This window comes from Scyliorhinus torazame, chromosome 4 (genome assembly GCF_047496885.1).
Source record: "Scyliorhinus torazame isolate Kashiwa2021f chromosome 4, sScyTor2.1, whole genome shotgun sequence".
Classification (NCBI taxonomy): Eukaryota; Metazoa; Chordata; class Chondrichthyes; order Carcharhiniformes; family Scyliorhinidae; genus Scyliorhinus; species Scyliorhinus torazame.
Genome location: NC_092710.1, coordinates 256810489 through 256837184, shown reverse-complemented (window position 1 = coordinate 256837184; position 26696 = coordinate 256810489). Strand labels below are relative to the sequence as shown.

General features: G+C 44.7%; 2 protein-coding genes across 7 annotated transcripts in view; one reads left to right on the top strand and one right to left on the bottom strand.

Moving 5' to 3' along the window:
• The window catches only part of LOC140410888 (E3 ubiquitin-protein ligase RNF19A), a 143820-nt gene extending 138239 nt beyond the window's left edge, over window positions 1–5581 (bottom strand). For 3 of the 6 annotated variants that reach the window (XM_072499655.1, XM_072499659.1, XM_072499657.1), the window contains exon 1: window positions 5409–5576. The gene's annotated coding sequence lies outside the window, so the exon portion shown is untranslated. Of the gene's footprint in view, window positions 1–5408 lie in introns of all 6 variants that reach the window. The other 3 variants (XM_072499660.1, XM_072499656.1, XM_072499658.1) reach the window with 3 other exon arrangements.
• A 439-nt stretch (window positions 5582–6020) lies between these two features.
• The window catches only part of LOC140411488 (uncharacterized), a 193586-nt gene continuing 172910 nt past the window's right edge, over window positions 6021–26696 (top strand). Inside the window, exon 1 of the mRNA XM_072500580.1 lies at window positions 6021–6282. Coding sequence (XP_072356681.1) covers window positions 6243–6282 — 40 coding nt within the window. The 5' untranslated portion in view covers window positions 6021–6242. The remainder of the gene's footprint in view (window positions 6283–26696) is intronic.

Genomic DNA, 26696 nt, shown 5'->3' with positions numbered 1-26696 from the left:
TTTGGTTAGAGGAGGGGGTAGGGTGGGAAACACTGAAGAAGTGTTTCGGGTTTAAGTGTCACTTGACAACAGCTCCCCCACAAACCACCTTCAGGTTAGGGTTAGCACAACAGCGTATGCAAATTTCCTGCGCAGCAGCCAATCAGCATCTCCACTCTACTGCCCTCTGCTGGATGCTTGTCTTCACTTGAACAGGGAAGAGGGAAAGCAAAGTTGTTTTGCTGGATCAGGAGCTAAGGTAGGTTTTCAGCAGCAGACGATTGGAGACAGAGAACAGGGTGGAGATGGGGAGAAGAATGGAACCGATGGTCTGGGCACAGAGTTTGTGGCAAGGACTGAAAACAATGTCTTCAGTCTTCCCAATACTTAATTGGGAACATTTCATCTCATCCAGTATTGGTTATTGGGTGAGCAGTGTGACAGGATGGATGTTTGAAGGTGGGGAAGAGGGAGTGTTGGATAGAGATACAACAAAGGTCAGAATTGGAACAATGAAGAGTACATACTGACATGTGAGTCTATCATTATAGGCTGCTGAAAAGATTCCTTTTCAAAAAAGGTGTGGCACAATACTATTCCAAAATGCTGAACATTGCAAATGAGAAACACAATGATGTGGCATAGTGTTTAGCACTGTTGCCTCACAGCACGAGGGACGCGGGTTCGATTCAGGCATTGCGCAACTGTCTGTACGGAGTTTTCACCTTCTCCCAGGTCTGTGTGGGTTTCCTCCGGGAGCTCCGGTTTCCTCCCACAGTCCAATAAAGTGCAGGTTAGGTAGATTAGCCATGCTTAATTGCCCCTTAAGTGTCCAAAAATACGCAGGTTCGGTGGGGTTACGGGCATAGGATAGGGCAGTGGGCCTAGATAGGGTGCTCTTTCAAGAGGGCTGGTCCAGACTTGATGGGCTGAATGGCCTCCTTCTACACTGTAAGAATGCTATGGCTCTAATATCACAAAGCGGTTTTTAAGAAAATATTGTTCAGAAAAACATTTTTAAAAGTTGATTACACCACGTGTCAATATTCTAAACCTAATAAATTGTCAATCTGCTTTCTGCATCAGTAAAGTCTCTATTATTGTTCGTCGCTCTTCCACGCAGACAAGGTCAGGGTGCTGGATGCTTCCAGATATCTGCTATTTTGTCATAAAACTGGTATTATGGACCAGCCATTGGATTTCAATGGAAATAAAAATTGTTTGGCATCTATAACAGAAGTTGAAAATCTAGCATGCCAAGTCAACATCTATTTTCCCTACAGGCCCACCTGCAGGCTGGGAAGTGTTGCACAACAGCAGTGCTGGTCCACACCCAATTTTTGCAGTGCTCTTGGAACTCAATACCATTGCAAAATAATAAGCTCGAACACAAATGACCTTTTGCTTTGCGAAGGACGAATTAAAACATTTATGTATTCAAAACTCAATTTAATTGAAATCCCCGTATTTCCTTTTCTTTATCTACCATACAATTTGTTGGCTGAAAATCTCTAATCAAGCTAATTATCCAGACTAAATTAACAATTATTAATTTAGCCACTCATCTTGAAAATAAAAACAGGCAACGTTGTGGGTTGCCAACCAGTTCTCCAAATCTTCCTGCCAGAAAGGACATGAACTTCACTTGCCATCACTTGCTCAAAGGCTAAGAAACCCTTTGCTGTACTTGGGAGAAATCAGTGTGATCCGTGTGCTCCCCCTTTACTTTGTAACCGAAAGCCATGGTATCATTCATTTTTGCATCAATGCACCATTATGCTTTTTCATCTTGAAGGAAACTTTCAAGGGTCTATTGATAAAATGTATGATACCAGCACATAATTGTAATTGTATCATGCTTCTAACAAGGTATATTTCTATTGCATTTTTAACATAATGAAACATCCCAAGGTGCTTCACACAAGCATCATTAAAGAAAATATGATACCAAGCCACATAAGGAGATGGCCAAACGTTTCGTCAAACAGATAGGTTTTAATGAGTGTCTTAAAAGAGGAAACCATGGTAGAGCAAGGATTTGTAGGGAGTTTATTCCAGAGCTTCATGTCTCAGCAACTAAAGGTCAGGGATACACAAAAAGCCATAATGAAAGGAGTGCAGATACCTTGGTGGGTTTTAGGGCTGGAGGTGATTGCAGGGATAGGGAGGGGCAAGAAAATAGAGGGATTTGAAAACAAGGGCGAGAGTTTTAATATCAAGATGCCGCTTGACTGGGGGCTAAAGTAGGTCAGTGAGCACAGGGGTAATAAGGAGACGGGGTGCATTTGGACATATTTTTCTTGATGCATGCTTTGGGAGCAACATGCAGCTAAGAGTTGAAGTAACTCAAGTAAGATTTGGAGCCAAGCTGGGTTGGAAAACTAAGAGCCCTACCAAATTGTTCAGTTTGCCTGGAGAACTGTTCCTGCTAGGTTTGCATTTTCAACCAGTTGTACTGCCTTATGCTCAAGGTATAAAAATAGAATCCCACAGTAAAGGAGGTCCCCTTAGTTTGCTCCCACGTGATCTGAAATGAAACAAAATGTAAAACATCTTTCCTTAATGAAATCTCAAGATATGGTGGCGCAGTGGTTAGCATTGCTGCCTCACGGCGCCGAGGTCCCAAATCCGGTCCCGGCACTGGGTCACTGACCGTGTGGAGTTTGCACATTCTCCCCGTGTCGGCGTGGGTCTCACCCCTACAATCCAAAAGATGAGCCTGGTAGGTGAATTGGCCACGCTAAATTCCCCCTTAATTGGGAAAAAAAGGAATTGGATATTCTAAATTTATTTAAAAAATGAAATCTCAGAATGCAGATATTATCCTTTTTTATTAAAAAGGTAGCTTAAATAGTATGTCCAAAGTGATCAATACCCCGCAGATGTGGAATTATAACCGTATCAAACCGTTTTTGTGTCAATTACTACTTTAAAATCAAAACATTGATGCCATCTATAACCACACTGCTGTAACTGCCCCTTATCCTTTGAGAACAAACTTATACAAACCCGACTGAACCAAACCTCAAGCTTAGTCTCCTAATGATCAGAAAATTTCCACTGTGTTTCCCATGCTGTCAATAGAAATGCAAATAAATACAATGATGGGATACATCCACTTGAAAAGTGAAGGCGGCTGCAGTACCTTTCAACCTTAGGTTATGTTCAAAGGAAATATTTATAGGCTATAACATCAAGGTGAAGTACTAGCGGTTACAGGTCTGTTACTGGTAGTAACAGCAATTAAAAATATCCTTTCAGAAAAGCATGTCTATTAAAATATCAACCTAGTTATGAATCTCTATTCCCACAATATAATTGTATTCATAACAACATACTATATATTCAATGACCAAATGCCTACCGACTCGGTTAACTATCCAAATGTATTTACGTACTGCCTTTCACACTTCAAAAATAATACAAGATACCAGGAAAGTTTTTTTCTTGCTACAAGTGGTCATATAAAATGCAGCTCATGAAGAAAATATACTGCTTAATATTTAACAATGCTTCAACATAAAAGACAGCTCCTTGAACAAGCTACATTTCAAAATGGCTTTTAATGTAGAAAATGACCCATAGTGTTATTTCAGAGTGGGGTGAAAGAGAAAGAGAGGAAAAAGGATACATGGAAAGAATAAAAGCCATATATAACCACTATGAGAAGTTGATGAAATTCTTTAAAATAAGGATGATGGGTGCAGGGTTAGAAGTGCAAAGGCATGTGTGGAGGCATAAAGCAGGACAAGGATGCTACAGGTGTACAAAATGCCATGAGTTTCAAAGCCACCTGGGCACAGAGACATGGAGGTGATGGGAGTGTGGGACTGTGCAGGAAAAGATGCAGTGTTTTGGATGGGTGGAAACCAGTGGAAGAGGGAGGCAAAAATGCTGACTGGAAAGCTTCAGAGAAACCAAACAAGGAGCTGTGCAGATGATGGTGTTGGTGGTGCATAAACATACAATGCTGCAGAGGTGGGGGAAAAAAGTCAATGACAGATAAGGTGATTTTTCCCAAGTACTTTTTTTCCCAAAGTTCATCTGTAGATAAAGACATGCCCATCTTGTACATAATTCTAGAAGAAACCAGAGTTAGTCATTAAGAATTGCTGAACAGAAAGGTTTTATGTTCTCAAATCACTATTTGCCATCCGACATCCATTATTAAGCATTGTCTATGTCTACAATGCCCAAACAATTGAATTTTAATGATATATGGACATCAAGTCAAAAAATAAATCCTTGAATAAGGCTTTGCCTGGTTCTAATATTTACTGTACAATATTATACACCACCCAGTGAACGAAATGATACGACTGTGAACTTCCAACTATCTGCACAAAGAACAATAGAATGAGAAGAATTAGAATAGAATTCTGCAAGAAGAGGTCTTCTGTGACTTAGTCATCAAATTTCACGATCCCCAGATATTTGTTTCCTTGTGACTCTTCTTCACACACTGCATTCAACAGCATGGATGATCAAAATCTTGAAATAATCAGAATGCACTTGGAAACACATTAGGAAGTGCTTAAAGTACAAAGCAGCTGCTGCCCTTTAGCATTCACTCATGTTGTTATATTTTAATAGCTGTTTTCTAAAAATGAGATTTTATTTCATAACTATTTTGTTATATCAATCCTTTGGGGTTTCTTTACTGAAAGGTTTTACTTCAAATAAACTAGGACAGAGAAGAGTTTACTTTGCAAAAGTGGAAGATGATATACGACAGACACCAAAAGAAAATCAAAAGCCTGTTTGGACCTTTGGCATCTACTCAGAATGCAGCAAGACTATTGAAGATTGCCAATAATTTACTTGCTGAGGGTAAAACATTATTATGAACAATTTACTGATACAAAATATATTCCAACATCCAGGCAATACAACTACCCACTGATATTCACTACTTCACAAACCTAAATCCCAATCGCAGAAATCAGTCCAATATCCAACAGAAGTAAGACCGAATTGAATATTTTAACTCAAAGGGAATCTCCTTTGCAGCATTTTATGAAAGTACAGAACCCCTTTGACTACAGCCAGTAGTGGGACAAACCAGATCAAGTCAATGGCAGTACCCAACTGCTTAAAAAATATATCCTTGCCAGACCACTCCTCGTCAGGGCACCAAATCAAAGGTTATATCCGTAATGCCACAATAAAAATAGACGACGAAACGTAGATGAGGCTCGATTTAGGGCTTCACTTCAACACAATTCGGAGACATTTCCCCCAAATTATCAAAGGGTCGAAAGTGCACCCATAAAATGTAGCATGGAAACCTGCCCATTTAGCGTGGAAACCTGCTGGTTCTAATCGTCGGCTATCCTTCACGAAGGCTAATGATTTATTAGAGAGGCTGCAATAATGCAGACCAAGCTGCAGTTACAGGCAGGCCTGTTGTGTTCAGTAACTGTACTCACCCCCCAGCTGCTTGTTCTGCTCGTCTTCCCCCCAGGATCCAGCAGCTCACATTCTGCAACAGCTGATCCACCTCCCACCAGACGTCATCAGAACCTGCGCACCCATGTGCGTCATCACGCTCTGTGTAAACATTGCGTCCCCTCCAAAGATTCCCTTGGTCGGGGGCAGGGGGCAACCCGAGGTCGAGGTGTTTTAACAAAAACAATCCCAACTTTTATTATCGACGGGGAGTTTGGTCATTAATTATGTGGTTTTTTTTGTATTCGTCGTATGATTTGAAAATTGATAATTAGACTCGCCGGCGCGCGGGACGGCAGATCGCAATGCATTATGGTCATTGCAGTCGTTGGAGCGGCGGCGAGAACGCGACTTTGCCGCTGAGGCGAAAATGTCAGAGTTTTTGTTATAGCGCGTGCGTTGCACCAACGACTCGATATGTTCCCCCCAACGGTCCGGCGGCGCCGGCTGATGGCGCCGACCATTGTGGCTGACAGCGGGACCGGAAGACGGCAATACCCAGAAGGTATTGCTGCCTGCGGAGGACGTCAGAGAGTCTGCGCCGATCGTGCGCGGTGCCGTCATCGCCGGTGGCGTGTGTGCGCGATGAGATCATTGGAGAGGGAAAGGGAGAGGAGCGAGAGAGAGGAAGTGCTGGGTTTCCTTCCTGGATTCACTCTCCCAGGGGCTGGTCTTTCGTTAATGGCTGTTAGTTTAAAACAGGAAGTAAATGAGATTTAAGCTCAACTTTTTTTTTCTCCATAAATATTGGATACGTCTGGATGTCGCTTTTTAACTCGTTGCGTTTCAGGGCCAACTTTAAGCTGAAGTGAAAAATGCCCAGAAGAAAGCAGTCCAATCCTCAACCTGTGAAAAGTAAGTAGTCATTGCAGTCTGTGTGAATGAGGAAAGGCGAAGTAGGGGGAGGCTACTTCGCCAGTTCCTGGTCAACTGAATCCTGACTTGATCTGAAGTTAGAATTGCTCTGATGAGCAGGGAAACTAGAGTCTCAGCTGAGGTTTATTAACTCGTTCACGGTGGAGATTAGGAGGAAAGGCTTACCACTTTTGAATGTTGTTTTTAGACCACGTCTGACTTGAATCTGCTGCATTTCTGTTTGGTGTCACTGTCTGGAAAGCAATGTACTGATGGAGGCCTGCCATGGCTCCGAGTTGGAAACTGGAGGGGGGGGGGGGGGTTAAAGTTGGATTGATTGATTGGCTTTAGTATACCAGTGGCACCTGATAGTTGTGTACTTAATCAGCATTATCTTTAATTTCTATAATAGTCTTTATATGGCAGAAAGAAAAATAAATCATAAGGAGTCGGGGTGCAGGAGTTGGAATCTGTGAAATCGCATTCGGAAAGGTAGATTCCAAGGAACAGTAATGATTTGGGGAGGCAATTTTACTGTGGCAGTTTTGGGGTAGTGGTGGTGTGGGAGTGTTGGAGACGACAAGATGCAAAGTGGAAAATACCAGATTTTCTGTGCAGTTGCAGAGACAGGGTGGGACAAGGCCATCGTAGAATTGAAGGAGACAACAGGGGTTTTTCAATTCATTGGATTAGGGGCCAGTATCATGGGAGTAATAGATTAGATATTAATCCAGAACAAAGGGTGGGCATTTGAGTTTTGAATATATTTAGAGTTTCTAAAGGAGTTGAGACCAGGAAGAAGAAATTGGAAAAATTGAGTCAGTTTCACCAAATCCTGGATAATGGTTTCAAGAACAGTAGGGTGGAAGTAGGTGATGTTCCAGAGTAGAACCTGTCCAGAGTTGAAGTTGAGCTTTGGGCCCAACATGGTTCCAAGGTCACAGTCGGAAGAGTAGAATACTGCAGATGCTGGAAATCTGAAACTAAAACAGAAAATGCTGGAAATACTCAGCAGGTCAAGCAGCATCGGCGGAGAGAGAAACAGAATTAATGTTTCAAGGATGATCCGAAACATTGACTCTTGATTCTTTCTCTGGAAATGCTGCCTGACCTGAAGTATTTCCAGCATTTGCTGTTTTTATTCCAAGGTCATAGTGTCTGCTTTGCTTGCACTGTGGTCAGGGATGAGAGTGAAACTAGTGACAAGTGAATTGAGGATATGATCGGAGCTGTAAATAATGGATTTGGCCTGTGCAGCAAGCAGCAGCTTGGCTGAGTCAGTAGCACACGTTCTTCCCGAAAAAGGAAGACTTGCATTTATGTAGCACCTTTTTGCAACTATCAGATGTCTCCAAGCGCTTTCCAGTCAATGAAGTACTTTCAAAGTATTGTCACTTTATGTACTCGTGTAGGAAATGCAATTTGTGATGTTGATTGAGAGATAAATATTGGTCAGGACATTTTGAGGATAACTTTCCTGCTCGTCTTTGAATGTTTCCATGGAATCTTCTACATTCATTTGAGAGGGCCTCAGTTTAATGTTTCAATTGAAAGGTGGCTCCTCTGGCAATGCCACGCACCCTCAGTCATGCACTGGAATATTAACCTAAATTGTAGTCCACATGTCCTGGAGTGGGACTTAACCACTTCTGCCACCACCTGAGACACTGATGACTGTCTTCCTTGTGATTGGCCATGTAATGAGGCTTGGAAAATCATGGAACAATTAGAAAGTCATAATCCTCCGTCAAGCAAAGTCAACATGATTTTTAATTAAAGGAAAATTAATTTTGATTTATTCGAATTCTTTTGAGGATGTAGCATGCACAGTGGATAAACGGGTGCCAGTAGGTGCAGTGTTTTTCAATTACCAGAAGGCTTTCTGTAAGGAACCACAAAAGGTTGCTACACAAGATAACAGCTCATGGTGTTAGGACTGATACATGAGCATGGGCAAAGGATCTGCTGAACATTAAGAGTTGGGATGAGTGGATCATTTTCAAGTTGGCAAACTAACGAGAGGAGTAACACAGGGATCAGCGCTGGGTCTATATGACTTGGAGGAAGGGACAGAATGTAGTGTGGCTAAACTTGCTGATGGTGGAAAAGCAAGTTGTGAGGAGGATGCAATTTGTCACGGGTATTGGTGGGATAAATGAGTAGGCAGAAATTTGACCGATGGAGTATCATGTGGGAAAATGTGAGGTTATCCAATTTGGCAGGAAGAATATAAAACAAAATATTTAAATGGGATGACGTTGCAGTATGCTGCAAGTGCAGAGGCATCTGGCTGTCCTTGTACATGAATTATAAAAAGTTAACATGCAGGTACAGCAAGTAATTAGAGAGGCAAATGGAATGTTGGCTTTTATTGCAACTGTACAGGACATTGGTGAGACAATGTTTGGAGTAATGCGTACAGTTTCAGTCACCTTATTTAAGGAGGGTGAAAGTTCACCGAGGTTAATTCCTTTGGTGAAGAGATTGTCTTAAGAGGAAAGGTTGAGCAGATTGGGCTTGTCCTCATTGAGTTTAGATGAATGAGGCGATCTGATTGAAAATATAAGATTCTGAGCAAGCTTGTCAGGGTAGATGCTTAAGAGGAATTTGGAACTTGGGGGCACATGATCAAAATGAGGAGTCTCCCATTTAAGACGAAGAAAAGGAGAATTTTCTTCTGAGTGTCATTAATCCCTAGAATTCTCTTTTGCAGAGAGCATTGATAGCTAGATTATTGTAACTCAGCCTTGTAAATCAAAAATCTAAGAATATATTCAAGGGAGTCAAGTGTTGTAGAGGGCATGCGGAAAGTGAAATTAAGTATGGCATCCCCTCCATCCTCCCAGAACACCTTGATCCACTGCAATTCGCATACCAACGCAACCGGTCCACAGCAGACGCCATTTCCCTGGCCCTACACTCATCCCTAGAGCATCTCTACAACAAGGGCTCCTACTTCAGACTCCTATTTATTGACTACAGCTCCGCCTTCAACACCATAATCCCAGCCAAGCTCATATCAAGCTCCAAAACCTAGGACTTGGCTCCCCACTCTGCAACTGGATCCTCGATTTTCTGACCAACAGACCACAATCAGTAAGAATGAACAACAACACCTCCTCCACAACAGTCCTCAATATGGGGCCCCCACAAGGCTGCGTACTTAGCACCCTACTCTACTCCCTGTACACACACGACTGCATGGCAAAATTTGGTTCCAACTCCATCTACAAGTTTGCTGACGATACGACCATAGTGGGCCGGATCGCAAATAACGACGAGTCAGACTACAGGAGGGAGATAGAGAACCTAGTGGAGTGATGTAGCGACAAAAATCTCTCCCTCAATGCCAGCAAAACTAAAGAGCTGGTCATTGACTTCAGGAAGCAAAGTACTGTACACACCCCTGTCAGCAGGTGGAGATGGTTAGCAGTTTCAAATTCCCAGGAGTACACATCTCCAAAAATCTGTCCTGTTCCACCCACATCGACGCTACCGCCAAGAAAGCACACCAGCACCTATACTTCCTCAGGAAACTAAGGAAATTCGGCATGTCCACATTAACCCTTACCAACTTTTACAGATGCACCAGAGAAAGCATCCTGTCTGGCTGCATCACAGCCTGGTATGGCAACTGCTCCACCCAGGACCGCAAGAAACTTCAGAGAGTCGTGAACACCGCCCAGTCCATCACACGAACCTGCCTCCCATCCATTGACGCCATCTACACCTCCCGCTGCCTGGGGAAAGCGGGCAGTATAATCAAAGACCCCTCCCACCTGGCTTACTCACTCTTCCAACTTCTTCCATTGGGCAGGAGATACAGAAGTCTGAGCACACGCACGAACAGACTCAAAAAACAGCTTCTTCCCCACTGTTACCAGACTCCTAAATGACCCTCTTATGGACTGACCTCATTAACCCAACACCCTGTATGCTTCATCCGATGCCAGTGCTTATGTACTTACATTGTATATGTTGTGTTGCCCTATTATGTATTTTCTTTTCTTCCCTTTTCTTCCCATGTACTTAATGATCTGTTGAGCTGCTCGTAGAAAAATACTTTTCACTGTACCTCGGTACACGTGACAATAAACAAATCCAAATTCAAGTCACAATCAGATCAACTATGATCTTGTTAAATGCCTCTAAGGGGTTTTATAGCCCAGTCCTCCTAATTATCATGTGTATAATTTCAAAGACCTCTGGCTGATGGGTTTCGAACCAGGGGTCACATTCTCAGAATAAGGGCAGGCAGAATGGCTTACTGCTACCATGGTCCCCTGAACCTTCTAAACTGAAGGGAGTAAAATACAAGCCTGTCCTAATCTAGCCCTTTACAGGTATCATTCTGGTGAATTTACGATAATGTTTCCTAAGTTAATATGTTTCATCAGGTGTAGTGGCCAAAACTGAACACAAGTACTCCAGAATGGCATCTGGCCAAGTCTTTGTAAAACTGAAGTATCACTTGCCCACTTGAGTTGCACTTCCTTGAACTAAAGATGAAAATTGCATGTTTTTTTCTGATTGTTCTTCTATCAGTGCACTAATCTTTCGTGATTTGTGCAGATGGACACTTTAGTCCCTACTCCACCAAGCTCTTAGCCTCTCACTGTTAAAGAAAATATACTGTTTGAGACAGACACTGGTACACCATCTATCTGGTCCAATTTTTAGATGGAACCTAGCATTTTGTTGCCTTTGTTCTTTTGAAAGGTCTGGGGCTGACTTCCCAATTGACTCAAAAGTAAACTGTTTTGTGATCAGGAAGATTCCAGTTTTTAATCTGTAGTTTTCACTGAGTTGGCATTACAAGTCATCTAATCTTAGGACAACTTAGGGTGGGATAGGGTTTGCAACTCTGATGCCTACACAGTGATCTCTCTGGAAGTACAACCATGCAGACTTTGAGTGAGACCAGGATCGGCCTCGGGTGTTATGTCCTTCGTGGATCAGTAGCCTGGCAACGCATTCTGCATCAGCTGGAGTGCTGCGAATAATGCCCCTTAACAAAGTAACATACTGTCCATGAAATCAGTGCCTTCAGGTGAGCAAGGCAGAAAGAAAATTGAGGGTGCTGCAAAAGTATTTAAGCAAACCTCCGAGTTTGGTGCCAGTATCAATGAAATGGTAATCCAATTTTTAAAAAATATATATTTTTATTAGGGTATTTGTAATTTTCATAATAACAATAACAACAACATAAACATGGTACAGTAAACATTTCCATCCCCATCACATTCTTCACACGCCCACCAATAAAACAATAGACTCTGCACCACCCGTGTTTTAAGTACCGTGGACATTGCCTTAGCAAAACCCTGCCAAAACCCTTTAAGCTTCGGGCATGCCCAAAACATGTGAGCATGATTCAATGGACTTCCCGCGCACCTCGCACACCTGTCCTCTACTCCGAAAAACTTGCTCATCCGGGCCACCGTAATGTGTGCCCGGTGGACTACCTTGAACTGTATCAGGCTAAGGCTTGTAATCAGATTCTTGATGTTGATGTGAATTTATGTTCTAAAATAATGTTTTATTTTGCAACCCAAACGGCACTCTGACATGATAGATTTTGCCTTTCGCCTTTTTCTTTTAATTTGTTCATGGGATGTGGGCTCCCACAGGGCCAGCATTTGTTGCCCATCCCTAGTTAGCCTTGAGAAGGTGGTGATGAGCTGCCTTCTTGCTGCTTCAGTCCACGTGGTGTAGGTACACCCATGGTGCTGTTAGAGAGGGATTTCCAGTAGTCTGGAGTGTGAACATGGAGTGTGAACAATAAGGGTATCGGAGTATAAATATTTATATAGAAATAATTCCATGATGCATTTATACACAGTGCTAATATATACTGGTCATGTTTCATGACATCCTTAATTAGATTGCTCCATAGAAGTAAAGTGCTGGGTACTAACAGTAAGATCAGGAAATAAGTATGAAATTAGCCGAATAAAAGTTAGTGTTGGGTATTAATTAGGAGAGTGATGCAAGGGTGGACAGAAATACTGAATATAGTGATACATCGCATTCCTGGCAGGTCGCCCGCATTCTTCTCTCTATAGATTCGAGGTCATCAAAAACTCTATGCATATCTTAATTTGCTCCATGTCCCATTAACCTGTTGTCCCTGTGCTTTCTAACCGAGTTTGTTTCCTGGTCAAGCAATGTCCTGATTTCTAATAATTCTCACCTTTTCGAACCCGTCCAGAGCCTTGCCCCTCCCTCTCTCTGTCATATCCTCCAGCCCCATGTTGGCCTTTTTGCAATGGGATTGGAATTCAAGGAATTGTAAATCTTTGCTACAATTAATGGCCCTCTGGGGCAGCGAACCTTCACTATACTGCCTCCATTGCTAGTATATCTAGAGACCAGCAACGCGCACAGTATTCCAGATGTGCACATCTGGAATACTGAGTGCGTTTCTGGTCTCTAGATATACTAGCAATGGAGGCAGTATAGAGAGGGTTCACTAGATTGGTCTTTGGGATGAGGGTGTCCTGTGTTAGGCTGATTAAATCGGGTCTAGATTCTCTGGAGTTGAGAAGAATAGGAGGTGATCTGATTGAAACATTCAAATGCTGAAGGGACTTTACAGCGTACATACTGAGAAGTGTTCCTGGCTGGGCAATATGGAACAAGGGGCACCGTTTCAGGATAAGCATCTGATCACTTGGGAGTGAGATTCGGAGAAATTTCTTTATTCAAAGGGTTTTGAATCTTTGGAAATCTCTACCCCAAAGGGCCATCACTGAATATATTTAAGGCCGAGGTGGGCAGATTTTTGTTCTCGCGGAATCAAGGAATATGGGCTATGGTGGGAAAGTAGAGTTGAAACTTGATCGCACATGATGATATTGAATGGTGTAATATGTTCAACAGGCTGTATGGTCTTCACCTATTCCTATTTCTTATGTTCCCACACGTTCCCAAGATATTTGTGCTCCTCTACTCCTGGCCTGTTGAGCATCCCCAATTTTTAAATTCTCCATATTGTTGGCCGCACCTTCCATTGCCTAAACCCTAAGCTCAAGAATTGCCTCCCTACACTTCTTCAGCTCTCTACTGCACTTTCCACCTTTAAGACACTTCTTGAAACCTGTTTCTCTGCTCATGCAAACTATTAGTCATCTGCCCTCTTATCTCCTTATCTGGCTCGGTGCTTTGCTTTGTTTTATACACTCCTGGGAAATGCCTTGAGATGTTTACTTTTGTGTTAAAGGTGCTATATAAATATAAGTTGTTTTTCTTTAGACATTGATGCTAAGACACTCAAACAGTTTTGAATTCGCATTGAGGACTTGGATTCAAAAATCCAATGGAAATGTTTGAAATCAGCTAACCTGACGGTGATCAAATCGGATGAGGCAGCCAAGGACCTATAAAACCTGTCAGTGGGTGAAACAATAGTGCATAGTTTAGACATCAGGTAATTTAGGAGGAAAATCTGAATCAATTTGAATGAAATATACGATCACCCATTTATTTCTCTTAACCAGGATAAAGTGTGACTTTGCTGGTAGATTTGTGTCTCTTTATAGTTTCCATTGGGCAAAGGCTTATTTTTTTCCTCCTCAGAATCTTGTAAATGTAAGGAAGTGTTTTTCAAACATTTTTCTGGGGACCCATTTTTACCAACTGGCCGACCTTCGCGGCCCACGCCGGCCGACCTTCGCGGCCCACGCCGGCCGACCTTCGCGGCCCACGCCGGCCGACCTTCGCGGCCCACGCCGGCCGACCTTCGCGGCCCACCATTTTCTCTTGCCTTGTTTGCTGCTGACAAAATGGAGGAATGTCAATCGTGCCCAAAGCACATGAAGGCGACGTTGGGGGGCCATGACCTGCTCTCTGCCTCCCTCAGGCAGGAAGATTGCATGGAATATTTTTTTAAATCTTCTGCATCTCTGATTACGCAAATTCACGCTCTTCAGCCGCAGCAGCCGGCTTTTATATTCAATTTTTGTTTATTTTTTGCTACCAGCACCAATGTTGCAGATCAGACTATTGATGTCAATATTGGCCAATGCCTTGGCAAACCGACTAGCCAGAAAGGCTCAATGGTCACACCAGCTGTTTTAATCAGGGCATTGAGTTTGTCTTCGGTGACAGTGACTTCATCGTCGTGCAGGATGAACGCGCTGTAGATACAGGCGAGTTCCGAGATGGAGGCCATGGTGCTGGATCTCTGCGGGTGGGTCCAATGGTGCTAGTCGCCAGGGAGGAATCTTGGCCGTAGCTTCGTTCAGAAGAACCAAGCGCTTCCGAACCGGGCAGAGCGAGCAGCAGCCGGCTTTTAACTATGCCGGCTGCGAGCGGCCTTTGTATCATATTTTAAAAATGCAGCCGCACTGCGCGTGCTTGCCCGCTCATCGGTGCTCATGCGTAGAGTTTTGTGCATGCACTCCGATGAGCGGGCTTGTACGCGCAATGCGGCCGCATTTTTTTATATGGAAAAAGACTGCTCGCAGCCGGCACAGTTAAAAGCCGGCTGTTGCGTGCAAAATTGCGCAATCAGGAGTACGGAGTACGGATGGCTCCACAACCCACTCGCAGGTCGCGCCCCCAAATTTGAAGATCACTGATGTAAGGTAACAGAAGGAAAAGTACACATACATGAAAAGAGATCCAGATTCAGCACTTGAAGTATATAGTTACCCTCAATGAGGAGAGTAGGATGCTGAGCTATATTCAGGATTTAATGGTGTTAGTGGAGTAGATGCTAAAGCTATACAGTACCCTGGTCACACCGTAACTTAAATACTGCACACATTTTGGTGATTCAGACAAAATTCTGTAGGCAGTGTAGAGATGGAACTAGGAGGATTAGGAATGAGGAAAGATTGCAAGGACTTCAACTGTTAAGTCTTCAACTGAAATGATTCTGGGAGGATCTCAAACAGATAGATATGACGGTAAGTGATATTGAAATGGTAAATCTGGAGCACTGCTTAAAGTTAAATTGCAGGACAAGATGATGCAAGACAAACTCTGGAAATTGTTGGTGCACGTGTGGGATGGTGAGGATAATTGGAAGCAAAGACAAAACCATTTAAGAGATAGTTGTTTGCATTGTTAAGGAATGAGGGCTGTACATATTCCTGAATATATGGGCAGCATGGCTTTCATCCTCCATTCTTGCTTTGTGATTGCCTTTTCAAACCAAGAGGGTGATTGTGTTCACTGCATCAAACTGGTCATTTGAATATGACTGGCACAGAAGAGGCATTATCACAATTGCTTTAGTTCTCATCACAAATATGAACTCTGTCTGCTATGAAGTGACGTTATTTAAATCTAGCCACTGATGACGAGTTACCATTCTGCTTGGCTTTTAGCGTTTAGATTCTCGGATATACACTGTTGCTTTTGACAACCCACCCAATCCTGGCTAATAATTTGCTGCTTTCATGTACTCCTGCTTGTCTTTAATGTTCTTCAACTTCTGTGCAGTCCTTCTGTGTGGCTTGTTCAGTCTCCACACAAATAAGCATTGTCCACATTACACAATTATTAATTCAAAAACCCAGGAAAGGAAATCGGGCTTATCCTGCTAATAGCAATCCTTCCAACCTGAGCATTAATGCGGTGATTATCAGAAAAATTGGGGGAACAATTATGTATGTTAATACCTAGGGACCACAGGCTAAACATTGTCCGCCTTTCCAGTACATTGATATCTCAGCTGATTTTCCCACTCCCACAATGGAGTCAAAAGAGCAGTTTTACTCCCAAAATAAGTATTTTAATAGTGCTTACTGACAAGGGGATCATCAATTTAGGAAGGGTCAGATAAATTTTATTCATGCAGAGGGTTTTTGGAAGCTGCAATGCTTTTCCGCTATGAATGAATGAGGAACAGATCTCTACGTGCTTTTTTTAACGAGCAAGTAGGTAAATAACTGAGCACAGTACGAAGTCTTACAACACCAGGTTAAAGTCCAACAGGTTTGTTTCGATGTCACTAGCTTTCGGAGCGCTGCTCCTTCCTCAGGTGAATGAAGAGAGATGTTCCAGAAACATATATATAGACAAATTCAAAGATGCCAAACAATGCTTGGAATGCGACCATTAGCAGGTGATTAAATCTTTACAGATCCAGAGATGGGGTAACCCCAGGTTAAAGAGGTGTGAATTGTGTCAAGCCAGGACAGTTGGTAGGATTTCGCCTACTGTCCTGGCTTGACACAATTCACACCTCTTTAACCTGGGGTTACCTCATCTCTGGATCTGTAAAGGTTTAATCACCTGCTAATGGTCGCATTCCAAGCATTGTTTGGCATCTTTAAATCTGTCTATATATGTGTTTCTGGAACATCTCTCTTCATTCACCTGAGGAAGGAGCAGCGCTCTGAAAGCTAGTGACATCGAAACAAACCTGTTGGACTTTAACCTGGTGTTGTAAGACTTCGTACTGTGCTCACCCCAGTCCAACGCCGGCATCTCCACATCGTAAATAACTGAAGCAGAGAAGGATGCAAAAAATCCAGCTGTACAACGTCAAGGTGGACGATTAAGATCGTAGTTTGAACAAAAGATTAGACATCTGATTGAACATTTACAGCATAAGTTGGGTTTTGTTAGGATAGCAGCAACTGTCAATGAAACATCCTGCCCACCTTGGAAAGAAAAGCATGAAAGCCATTGATTCAGTGTTATATCCAGGCGATTTGCTAAATTGCTGCAGAGTACCATTGACAGGTGCTGGCTGCTCGCTGGCCGAACGCATGTATAACTAGTACCGTATTTGTGACTAATGGATATATTGCACTGATAACTGGTGTTCCTATCAAATTAAGTAAAAATATGATTAATTTGGGTTTTTGAGTGTTCTCTGATTTGTTTCTTGTAAATCTCATGTCCAAATGGTGGCCTGTCCAGAGTAGAACATTGTGTCTTGGAGTGAAATTAAATTTGGATTCTCTCGCAGAGAGCTGGTGCACTCCCAATGAGTTCAATGGCCTGCTTCTGTGCTGTAATCGTCTGTACATCTATTCAGAGATCATGCACTGTGTGGTTTTCAGAATTATTAAATTATAGTATTTGCATATTTATGTTTAAACTGCATCTGATTTGATTTGAACATTGCCCCTTCTGCTCACAATCTGGCGGACAAGCAACGGAAGAAAGCCGAAAGTCCATTCAGCCCTTTGAATCTGCTGCTTCGAAACTGGTACACCTCCATGGGCTTCTCCCAAATGGCCATCTCTTGAGAAAATGGCGAGGAAAAAAGATCTTCTTTTAATTTGAGCGAATGAAATGAAACTTGAGGATCGATTCTACACTTCAACCGTGACCAGCTGCAATCCACCAAGGAAATTCCAATGGTTGTAGCAGGACTGTGGCCATGTAATGTAGGAAGGACTTGAGATTTTAGAATTTTCCATTCTTCTCCGTTCAAAAGAAGATGCTGTTTGCAGGTGTTTCGAAACACAGCTCCTCGTGTTCCCCAGTGACATATTCCCTGTTTAATTGAGCTCTCCTATTAAGGGAGTTCATTGCATGTTTCAACTAAGACTTGGAGTAGGAACAACCAGGTGTTTAAACCATGAGTCATGTTCCAGAAAGTGACCACTTATAAACAATTTGTTTGCCCAAGTATAAAAGGAGTAAATTTACTGCAACTGCTTCTAAAGGAAATCCGACTGGGTGTTTAATCGATTATTGATAAAGATGTTATTTTGGAACCCAAGGTAAATCATGAGCAAAACAAAGTGTAGTTTTTGTACAAAAATCAATTATACAATGTTATCAGCTGTGTTTGTACTTTGAGGGCAAAAGTACTTGCTGGTTTAGGTCACAGGTTTGTCTATTTTAAGTAAGTCGCTTTAAGTGAAGGCACACTTGCGAAGGACATTGTAACAATTGAGTAATAATAATCTTTATTATTGTCACAAGTAGGCTTACATTAACACGCAATGAAGTTACTGTGAAAATCCCCTAGTCGCTGCACTCCAGCACCTGTTACATTGAGGGAGAATTCCGAATGTCCAAATGATCTGACAGCACGTCTTTCCGGACTGGTGGGAGGAAACTGGAGCATCCGGAGGAAACCCACGCAGACACTGGGAGAACGTGCAGACTCCGCACAGACAGTGACCCAAGCCGGGAATCTAACCTGGGACCCTGGCGCTGTGAAGCAACAGTGCTACCCACTGTGCTATCATGCCGCCCTGTGAGCAGAAGTGAATGAAGTTCTGCTTTGAATCAGAATTTTTAAAATGTCGACACCAAGATTTAGTTTTAAAAGCTTGAGGTTTTATGGAAGTCCAACACTGAAAGGGATATAAGGAATACCACAATTTCCCTTCTATGACACTCTCTGCGAATCCACTTCCCTTGATCTTCACTTTCCATAACTCAGTGCAGAGTTTCAGTCCATTATACAAGCATGTCCGTTCTTCACAGCAGCTTGTCTTCTCCTTCCAGTCTGATCTCAGGCATCCAAGAGGTTCATGATCTTTTATCTCCTGTCTAAAGCCGGTTACTGCCCTGCTGACTCTGTCACTTTAAACGCGCACGTGTCTATTCATCTTTCAGTCACCCGTCTTTTCTTTCCCCCTAGTCTCCGCTCTATTTTCATTCCTCCCCTTGCTATTGTTCAATTGTGCAGCTTTCAATTTGCTTCCTTTCCACCGCAGCATCCCAGCTTCTGACCTTCTAATCTCTCATCAGACTTATGCCATCCAGCTTTGTGGCATTGTTCTACCCTGGTTCCACTTTAACAACACCACAAATAGATTTTCCTTGTATGTGTGCATGGTCACATCTGGTACCTTGGGTACTATCCTTGGCTCCCTCTTCACAATTTACATGTCCCTGATGATTTCTGAAAGCAGGAACCTGGTTTTTACATACCTCAATGATTAAGAACATAACGTTAAATGAAATTTGAAAAAGGGTCAGGTGTAGGCCTTAACAGCACTGTTGGTGTATCTGCACCACAGAGACTGCAATGGTTCAAGAAGGCAGCTCACCATCACCTTCTGACGGGCAATTAAGGATGGGCAATAAATGCTGGCCTAGCCAGCGACGTCTGCATCCCATAAATTAATAAGACAAAATGGCCTCTTGAGCCTTCAGTGCCATTCAATAAAATCATGGATGATCTACAATCTCTACTCCACCTCCTTTCCTTATGCCTATACCCCTTGGTTTTTTTTTTTAAAGACCAAAATGTTGAATGTTCTTTCGGACTGAACATTGAAAGATGGTGGTAGGGAATTCCAAAAATTCCCAACCCTTTGTGTGAAGAAAATTCTCTTGTTTCAACCCTAAAATGACCAGTCCCTTATCCTACTACTCCTATTGTGTGCACTGATGAACAGCGAGGTGTCAAATTTGAACTTCAGCCCGTTGGCAGACTCTTCATCGGCCTGGTGTAGGGTAGCGAGACCATCACTGAAGCACAGGTTGATGCACTTGCCACTTCTATGCATCATGGCTTGTACTTCGCCACAGTTGCACAAGGGTGAGTCACAGTGTCCCTGATAGAAGAGGTTGTTGCGGCAGGAACCGGCTCCAGTGTAAAACCTGTTGGTTTGACCCATTCGCTGCGTGGGAGGTCAAAGCTGTGATTTTGTGGGTTCATCAACCAAGTGCTGATTCTGGACTGTGTTGCTGTTGTGCCACAGGTCTGCAGCAGAACTGCCTAACCTGTGCACGTTGATCCAGATGGCCGCCTTGATGACGGGTTTGCTAGGTGGCTGGGTAATGTCTTCTACCAGTGACAGAACTGGATTCTTGTGCACTCTTTCTAGCAATCGTGCTGTGCTAGCTACAAGATGGGTTTGTGGTGGTGCAATATTGCAGAACAGGTAGCCAATTTGTGTTAGTTGACCAGATTACTCTTGAGATGGTCCTCATGATCTCATTTAGCTGGGTATCCACCAGTTTGCAGTGCGCAAGTTCTTACTCACAGAAATGCAGTACACAGCTACTGAGTCCCTTATGCTGAGACTATGCTGCCTCGGTCTAGACTCCAGCTTGGAGAAACAGGCTCTTCGCATTTACTCACTATGTTTTGGTGTGATCACCTATTGTTCTTGTAAATTCCATAGATTATGGTCCCAGTCTACTTAAACTCTCATCATAGGACACCCCTCCATCCCAGAAAACAGACTGGTGGCCCTTCCTTGTGCACAGAGACCAAAAGTCTACATCATCCTCCAGGTGTGATTTCATCAAAACCGTGTATAATTGCAGCAATGCTTCTTGATTATTGTACTCCAGGCCCCTTGCAATGAAGGCCAACATGCCATTTGCCTTTCTATTTGCTGACTGTACCACCTCCTGCTCCCTTGACCACCCACTTTCTTTCCTATTTTCCACATGAACTAATAATGGTTTTCTTTGGGCGGAGCTCAGCCCAACAATGCAAAAGACAAAGCTAAAGCATTTGAAACTGTCTTTCGCCAGAAGTGCCAAATGGGTGATCTGTCTTGTCCCCCCCCTGTGGTTCCTCGCATGTCTTGACTTCAAGCAATTTGATTCATCTAATGTAAAATGAAAAAATGGTTGAAGGCATAGAGTACAGCAAAAGCCATGGGCCCGGCAACATCCCGATTATAATACTGAAAATTATGCTGCAGAATTAGCTGCACTCTTAACCAAATTATTCCCTTACAGTTACAACACTGGTCTCTGTCTGGCAATGTAGAAAATTGCCCAGGTATGTTCTGTCCACAGAAATCAGAACAAATCCAATCTGGCCAATTACCACCCATCAGTCTATCAATGAGACACAAAATTCCAGGAAGGAGGTAATTGCCCTGGAGAGCGATCCGAGCAGATTTAAAAGAACATTGCCAGGGTTTGCAGCTATGAGGAAAGATTACAGAGGATGGGATTGTTTTTCTCGGAACTGAAGAGATTGAGGGGAAACTGGATTGAGGTGTACAAGATTATGAGGGGCCGAGATGGGTAAGCAGGAAATCCCAATTTCCCCTAGCAGAGATATTAATTACCAGAGGGCACAGGTTTACATGATCAGTAGAAAGATTAGAGGAGATATAAAAATTTCCTCACTCGGAGAGTGTGGTGGGTGTTTTGAATTCACTGCCTGGTTTGGCAATGGAGGCATAAACCCTCATCGCATTTAAAAGGTACCTGGGTCTGCACCGAAAGTGCAATTAGCTGCAAGTCTATGGACCGGATACTGGACGGTGGGGTTAGAATGGACAGTTAGTTTCTGATTTTGTTTTGGCCAGCGCAGGCACAATGGGCTGAATGGCCTCGTTCTGTGCCATAACATTTCTATGGTTCTAAACAGATGGAAAGTGTTGCCTAATGTGTTATGCTCCTCTTGCTCAATGTGGGAGCTCAGGGAGGAGGCTGATGTCCCTGGCTCCTTCACGTGTGGGAAGTGTGTCCAGCTGCAGCTCTTGTTAGACCGCATGACGGCTCTGGAGCTGCGGATGGACTCACTTTGGAGCATCCGCGATGCTGAAGAGGTCGTGGATAGTACGTTTAGCGAATTGGTCATACCACAGATTAGGATTGCTGAGGGAGAAAGGGAATGGGTGACCAAAAGGCAGAGAAAAAGCAGGAAGGCAATGCAGGTGTCCCCTGCGGTCATCTCCCTCCAAAACAGGTATACCGTTTTGGATACTGTTGGGGGAGATGGCTCATCAGGGGAAGGCAGTAGTAGCCAGGTTCATGGCACCGTGACTGGCTCTGCTGTGCAGAAGGGCGGGAAAAAGAGTGGAAGGGCTATAGTCAGAGGGGATTCAATTGTAAGGGGAGTTGATAGGCGGTTCTGTGGTAGAAAACAAGACTCCCGAATGGTATGTTGCCTCCCAGGTGCACGGGTCAGTGATGTCTCGGATCGGTTGCAGAACATTCTGAAGGGGGAGGGTGAACAGGGGTAGGCACCAATGATATAGGTAAAAAAGGGATGAGGTCCTACATGCAGAATTTAGGGAGTTAGGAGCCAAGTTTAAAAAAGTCGGCCCTCCGAGGTAGTAATCTCAGGATTGCTACCAGTGCCACGTGGTAGTCAGAGTAGAAATGAAAGAATAGGCAGGATGAATGAGTGGCTTGAGAGATGGTGCAGGAGGGAGGGGTCAGATTTTTGGGACATTGGGACCGGTTCTGGGGGAGGTGGGACTTCAAATTGGAAGGTCTACACCTGGGCCGGACTGGAACCAATATCCTTGGGGGTGCTTTTGCTAATGCTGTTGGGGAGGGTTTAAACTAATGTGGCAGGGGGATGGGAACCAATGAGGAGGTTAGTGGACAGTAAGGAGGTAGTAACTAAAGCCTGTAAGGAACTAGATCATGAAGTCAGCGTGACTAAGGGGAAGAGTAGGCAGGGAGCAAATAATGAACGCAAAGGGACTGGTGGTCTGAGGTGCATTTGTTTTATTGCAAGAAGTGTAGTAGGTAAGGGCAGATGAACTTAGGGCTTGGATTAGTATCTGGGAGTATGATGTTATTGCTATTACTGAGACTTGGTTGAGGGAAGGGCATGATTGGCAACTAAATATCCCAGGATATCGATGCTTCAGGCGGGATAGAGAGGGAGGTAAAAGGGGTGGAGGAGTTGCATTACTGGTCAGAGAGGATATCACAGCTGTGCTGAAGGAGGACACTATGGAGGACTCGAGCAGTGAGGCGATATGGGCAGAGCTCAGAAATAGGAAGGGTGCGGTAACAATGTTGGGGCTGTACTACAGACCTCCCAACAGCAAGCGTGAGATAGAGGTGCAGATATGCAAACAGATTATGGAAAGATGTAGGAGCAACAGTGTGGTGGTGATAGGAGATTTTAATTTTCCCAACATTGACACTTAGTGTCAGAGGTCTAGATGGAGCAGAATTTGTAAGGAGCATCCAGGAGGGTTTTCTAGAGCAGTATGTAAATAGTCCAACTCAGGAAGGGGCCATACTGGACCTGGTGTTGGGGAATGATCCCGGCCAGGTGGTTGCAGTTTCAGTCGGGGATTACTTGGGAATAGTGATCACAATTCCGTAAGTTTTAGAATACTCATGGACCAAGACGAGAGTGGTCCTAAAGGAAGAGTGCTAAATTGGAGGAAGGCCAACTATACCAAAATTCGGCAGGAGCTGGGGAATGTGGATTGGGAGCAGCTGTTTGAAGGTAAATTCACACTTTATATGTGGGAGGCTTTTGAAGAGAATTGATTAGAGTGGAGGACAGACATGTCCCTGTGAAAATGAGGGATAGAAATGGCAAGATTAGGGAACCATGGATGACAGGTGAAATTGTGAGACTAGTTAAGAGGAAAAAGGAAGCATACATAAGGTCTAGGCGACTGAAGACAGACAAAGGTTTGGAAGAATATTGGGAATGTAGGACCAATCTGAAACAAGGAATCAAGAGGGCTAAAAGGGGTCATGAAATATCTTTAGCAAACCGGGTTAAGGAAAATCCCAAAGCCTTTTATTCATATATAAGGAGCAAGAGGGTAACTAGAGAAAGGGTTGGCCCACTCGAGGACAAAGGAGGAAAGTTATACGTGGAGCCAGAGAAAATGGGTGAGATTCTTAACGAGTACTTTGCATCGGTATTCACCGAGGAGAGCGACATGACGGATGTTGAGGTTAGGGATAGATGTTTGATTACTCTCGGTCAAGTTGGCATAAGGAGGGCGGATGTGTTGGGTATTCTATAAGGCATTAAGGTGGACAAGTCCCCAAGTCCGGAAGGGGTCTATCCCAGGTTACTGAGGGAAGTGAGAGAGGAAATAGCTGGGGCCTTAACAGATATCTTTGCAGCATCCTTGAACACGGGTGAGGTACTGGAGGACTGGAGAACAGCTAATGTTGTCCCCTTGTTTAAGAAGGGTAGCAGGGACTTCCGGTGGCGTGGGCCAGCAGGGCGGCCGCAGCAACGAGAGCTCCCACCGGTGGCCACCATTCGCGGCGATTTCGGGAAAATCCCCGAGTCCTCACGCATCCCCCGACTATCGTCGGCCTTTGGGGCCGCCACGAGCAGCCAACGGGACCAGTTTAAAAACCGGCGAAGAACCCCGCGCGGGCGGCGGGGGGCTGAGGCGCCGGGCCTGCGCGGCAGGTCTGAGTAGCGGGGGCGGAGCTACGAGGAGCCCGAGGCCAGTGCACCATGTAGGGAGAGTGCTCCACGTCGGATGGCTCCCACCTCTGAAGAAGAAAGAAGGTTGAAACCTGGTCCCAGGTGAATGCAGAGGAGAAAGAAAGACAATTTAAGGAAGTTTGGTGAAGTTTTTTTTTTTTCTCCCCCTTTTTGTTTTCAAAAAAGAAGAATGTCAGATTGATGAAGGGCAGGAGGGTGAAGGGGGAGAGAGGAGAAAAGAAAGAAGATAAAAAACAATCAGTCACTAAAGGATGCGAAGAGCAGCGTCGAAGAAAGGAGGAAACGCGGGTTCGCCACCGAAGGAGAAGACGAGCAGAAGTGTTGACAGGATGGCGGAAGCTGAACTGCAAGGCGGGGCCGCACTACTTACGGTGGAGAAGATGACCGAGGTGATGGCGGTGGAGCTGGAAAAACAGTTTGCGAGGCACATGGAGGCCTTGAGGAAAGAGATTGAGGTCATGGGTGGAGGAGGCAATCGGCCTGATGAGGGTGGAGGTGGCAAAGGCATCGGCCGAGGTGAGAGAGCAGGGCGAGGAGGTGGAGGAGGCCGTGACACGACACAGCGACCAGGTCACCTCGATGGGGGACGAGCTGCGGAGGGTGGTGGAGGTTAACAGAGGACTCCGAGCAAAGCTGGAAGACTTGGAAAACCGCTCAAGGCGGCACAATTTGAGAATTGTGGGCTTGCCCGAAGGGACAGAGGGCCCAAGGCCAACGCAATACTTCGCGAAGAAGTTGGCGGAGCCCCACCCTGTACGAGCTAGACCGAGCTCATCGGTCATTAAGGCCGAAGCCCAAAGTGAACGAGCCGCCAAGGGCAGTAATTATCTGCTTCCATAAGTTTTGCATGAAGGAGAAAGTATTAAGCTGGGCAAAGCAGGAGCGTGAGGTGTTGTGGGATGGTACTGCGGTTCGGATCTACGAGGACTTGACGGTGGAGTTGGCAAAAAGACGAGCGGCGTTTGGGCGAGTGAAGGCGGCTTTGTACAAGAAGGGGGTGCGATTTGGTGTGGTGTACCCGGCGAAGTTGAGAGTAACATATAACGCCAAAGACTTTTATTTTGAGATAGCGGAGGCGGCTGAGGCATTCGTGAGGGCAAAAGGCTTGGGACAGACGTGCAGAGCGGAACTGGAAGAGAGACTGTGGACTGTGTTTGAGCGGCTGGAAAATGTACAAATGTTACAACTTTCTTTTTACTGATTTGTATTGAAATTTACTTCTCTTTGCATTGTTACAGAGTTCAAGTTAATGGCGTTCTGTGTTGCGACGGTTAAATGTTATGTTAGTGAATTGTAGGGGTTGGATTGTTGGGATTGTTTTGGTGTTTCTTTCTCTGGGACTGGGTGGAAGGGGGCGAGAGGTCTTGGCGGGGGGGAGCCACCCGCGCTAGCTAACTAAAGTCAGTTAGTGAACAGGGGTGTGGTGAGAGGAGGGCTGCGGACGTTGGAGCCTGGATAGCAGGCTTCAATGGGCCTATGAGGCGAGCAAGAGGGGGTGGAGGGATGGATGTTGGGGGATGTTTTTGTAGGGGGGGGTTCGATGTTAGCAATGGACAGGGGCGGGTCAGGCTTATGGGGCAGGGCCCGGTGGTATGGTGATGGTGGATAAGATAGGGGGGGGGAGGGGGGGGGGGGGGGGGGGGGGGGGGGGGGGGGGAGAGAGAGGAGAGAGGAGAGAGACCCCCAGTAAGGATAATCACGTGGAACGTGAGAGGGCTAGGAGGTCTGGTCAAGGGTGCTTGCACATCTTAAAAGTTTGAAAGCCGATGTAGCAATGCTGCAGGAGACTCACTTGACGCTAAAGGGCTGGGTTAGCCAAGTGTTTCACTCCGGATTTGATGGAAGGGCTCTAGGGGTAGCGGTGCTGGTCAGCAAAAGGGTACGCTTCCAGATGGAGAAGGTGGTGGCAGATCAGGGGGGTAGATATGTGATTGTGACAGGGGCACTGGAGGGGAGATTAGTGGCACTGTTAAGTGTATACGGTCCCAATTGGGATGATGTGGGATTCTCGAGGAAGGTGTTTGGGGCTATTCCCGACTTGGACACGCATGAGCTGATTGTGGGGGGGGGGGGGACTGGAACTTGGTGCAGGAGCCAAGGTTGGACAGATCACGGCCGCGCTCGCTGGTCCCATCGGGGGGGGGGGGGCGGGGGCGAAGGCGCTGGCTGGGCTAACGGTGGAAATGGGAGGGGTGGACCCTTGGAGGTTCCTGCACCCAAGGGAACGGGAGTATTCGTTTTTCTCAGCGGTCCATAAGGTATACTCGCGGATCGACTTTTTTGTGGTGGGAAGGCTTTGCTGGCTGGAGTCAAGGGGTCAGAATACTCTGCCATTGCAGTG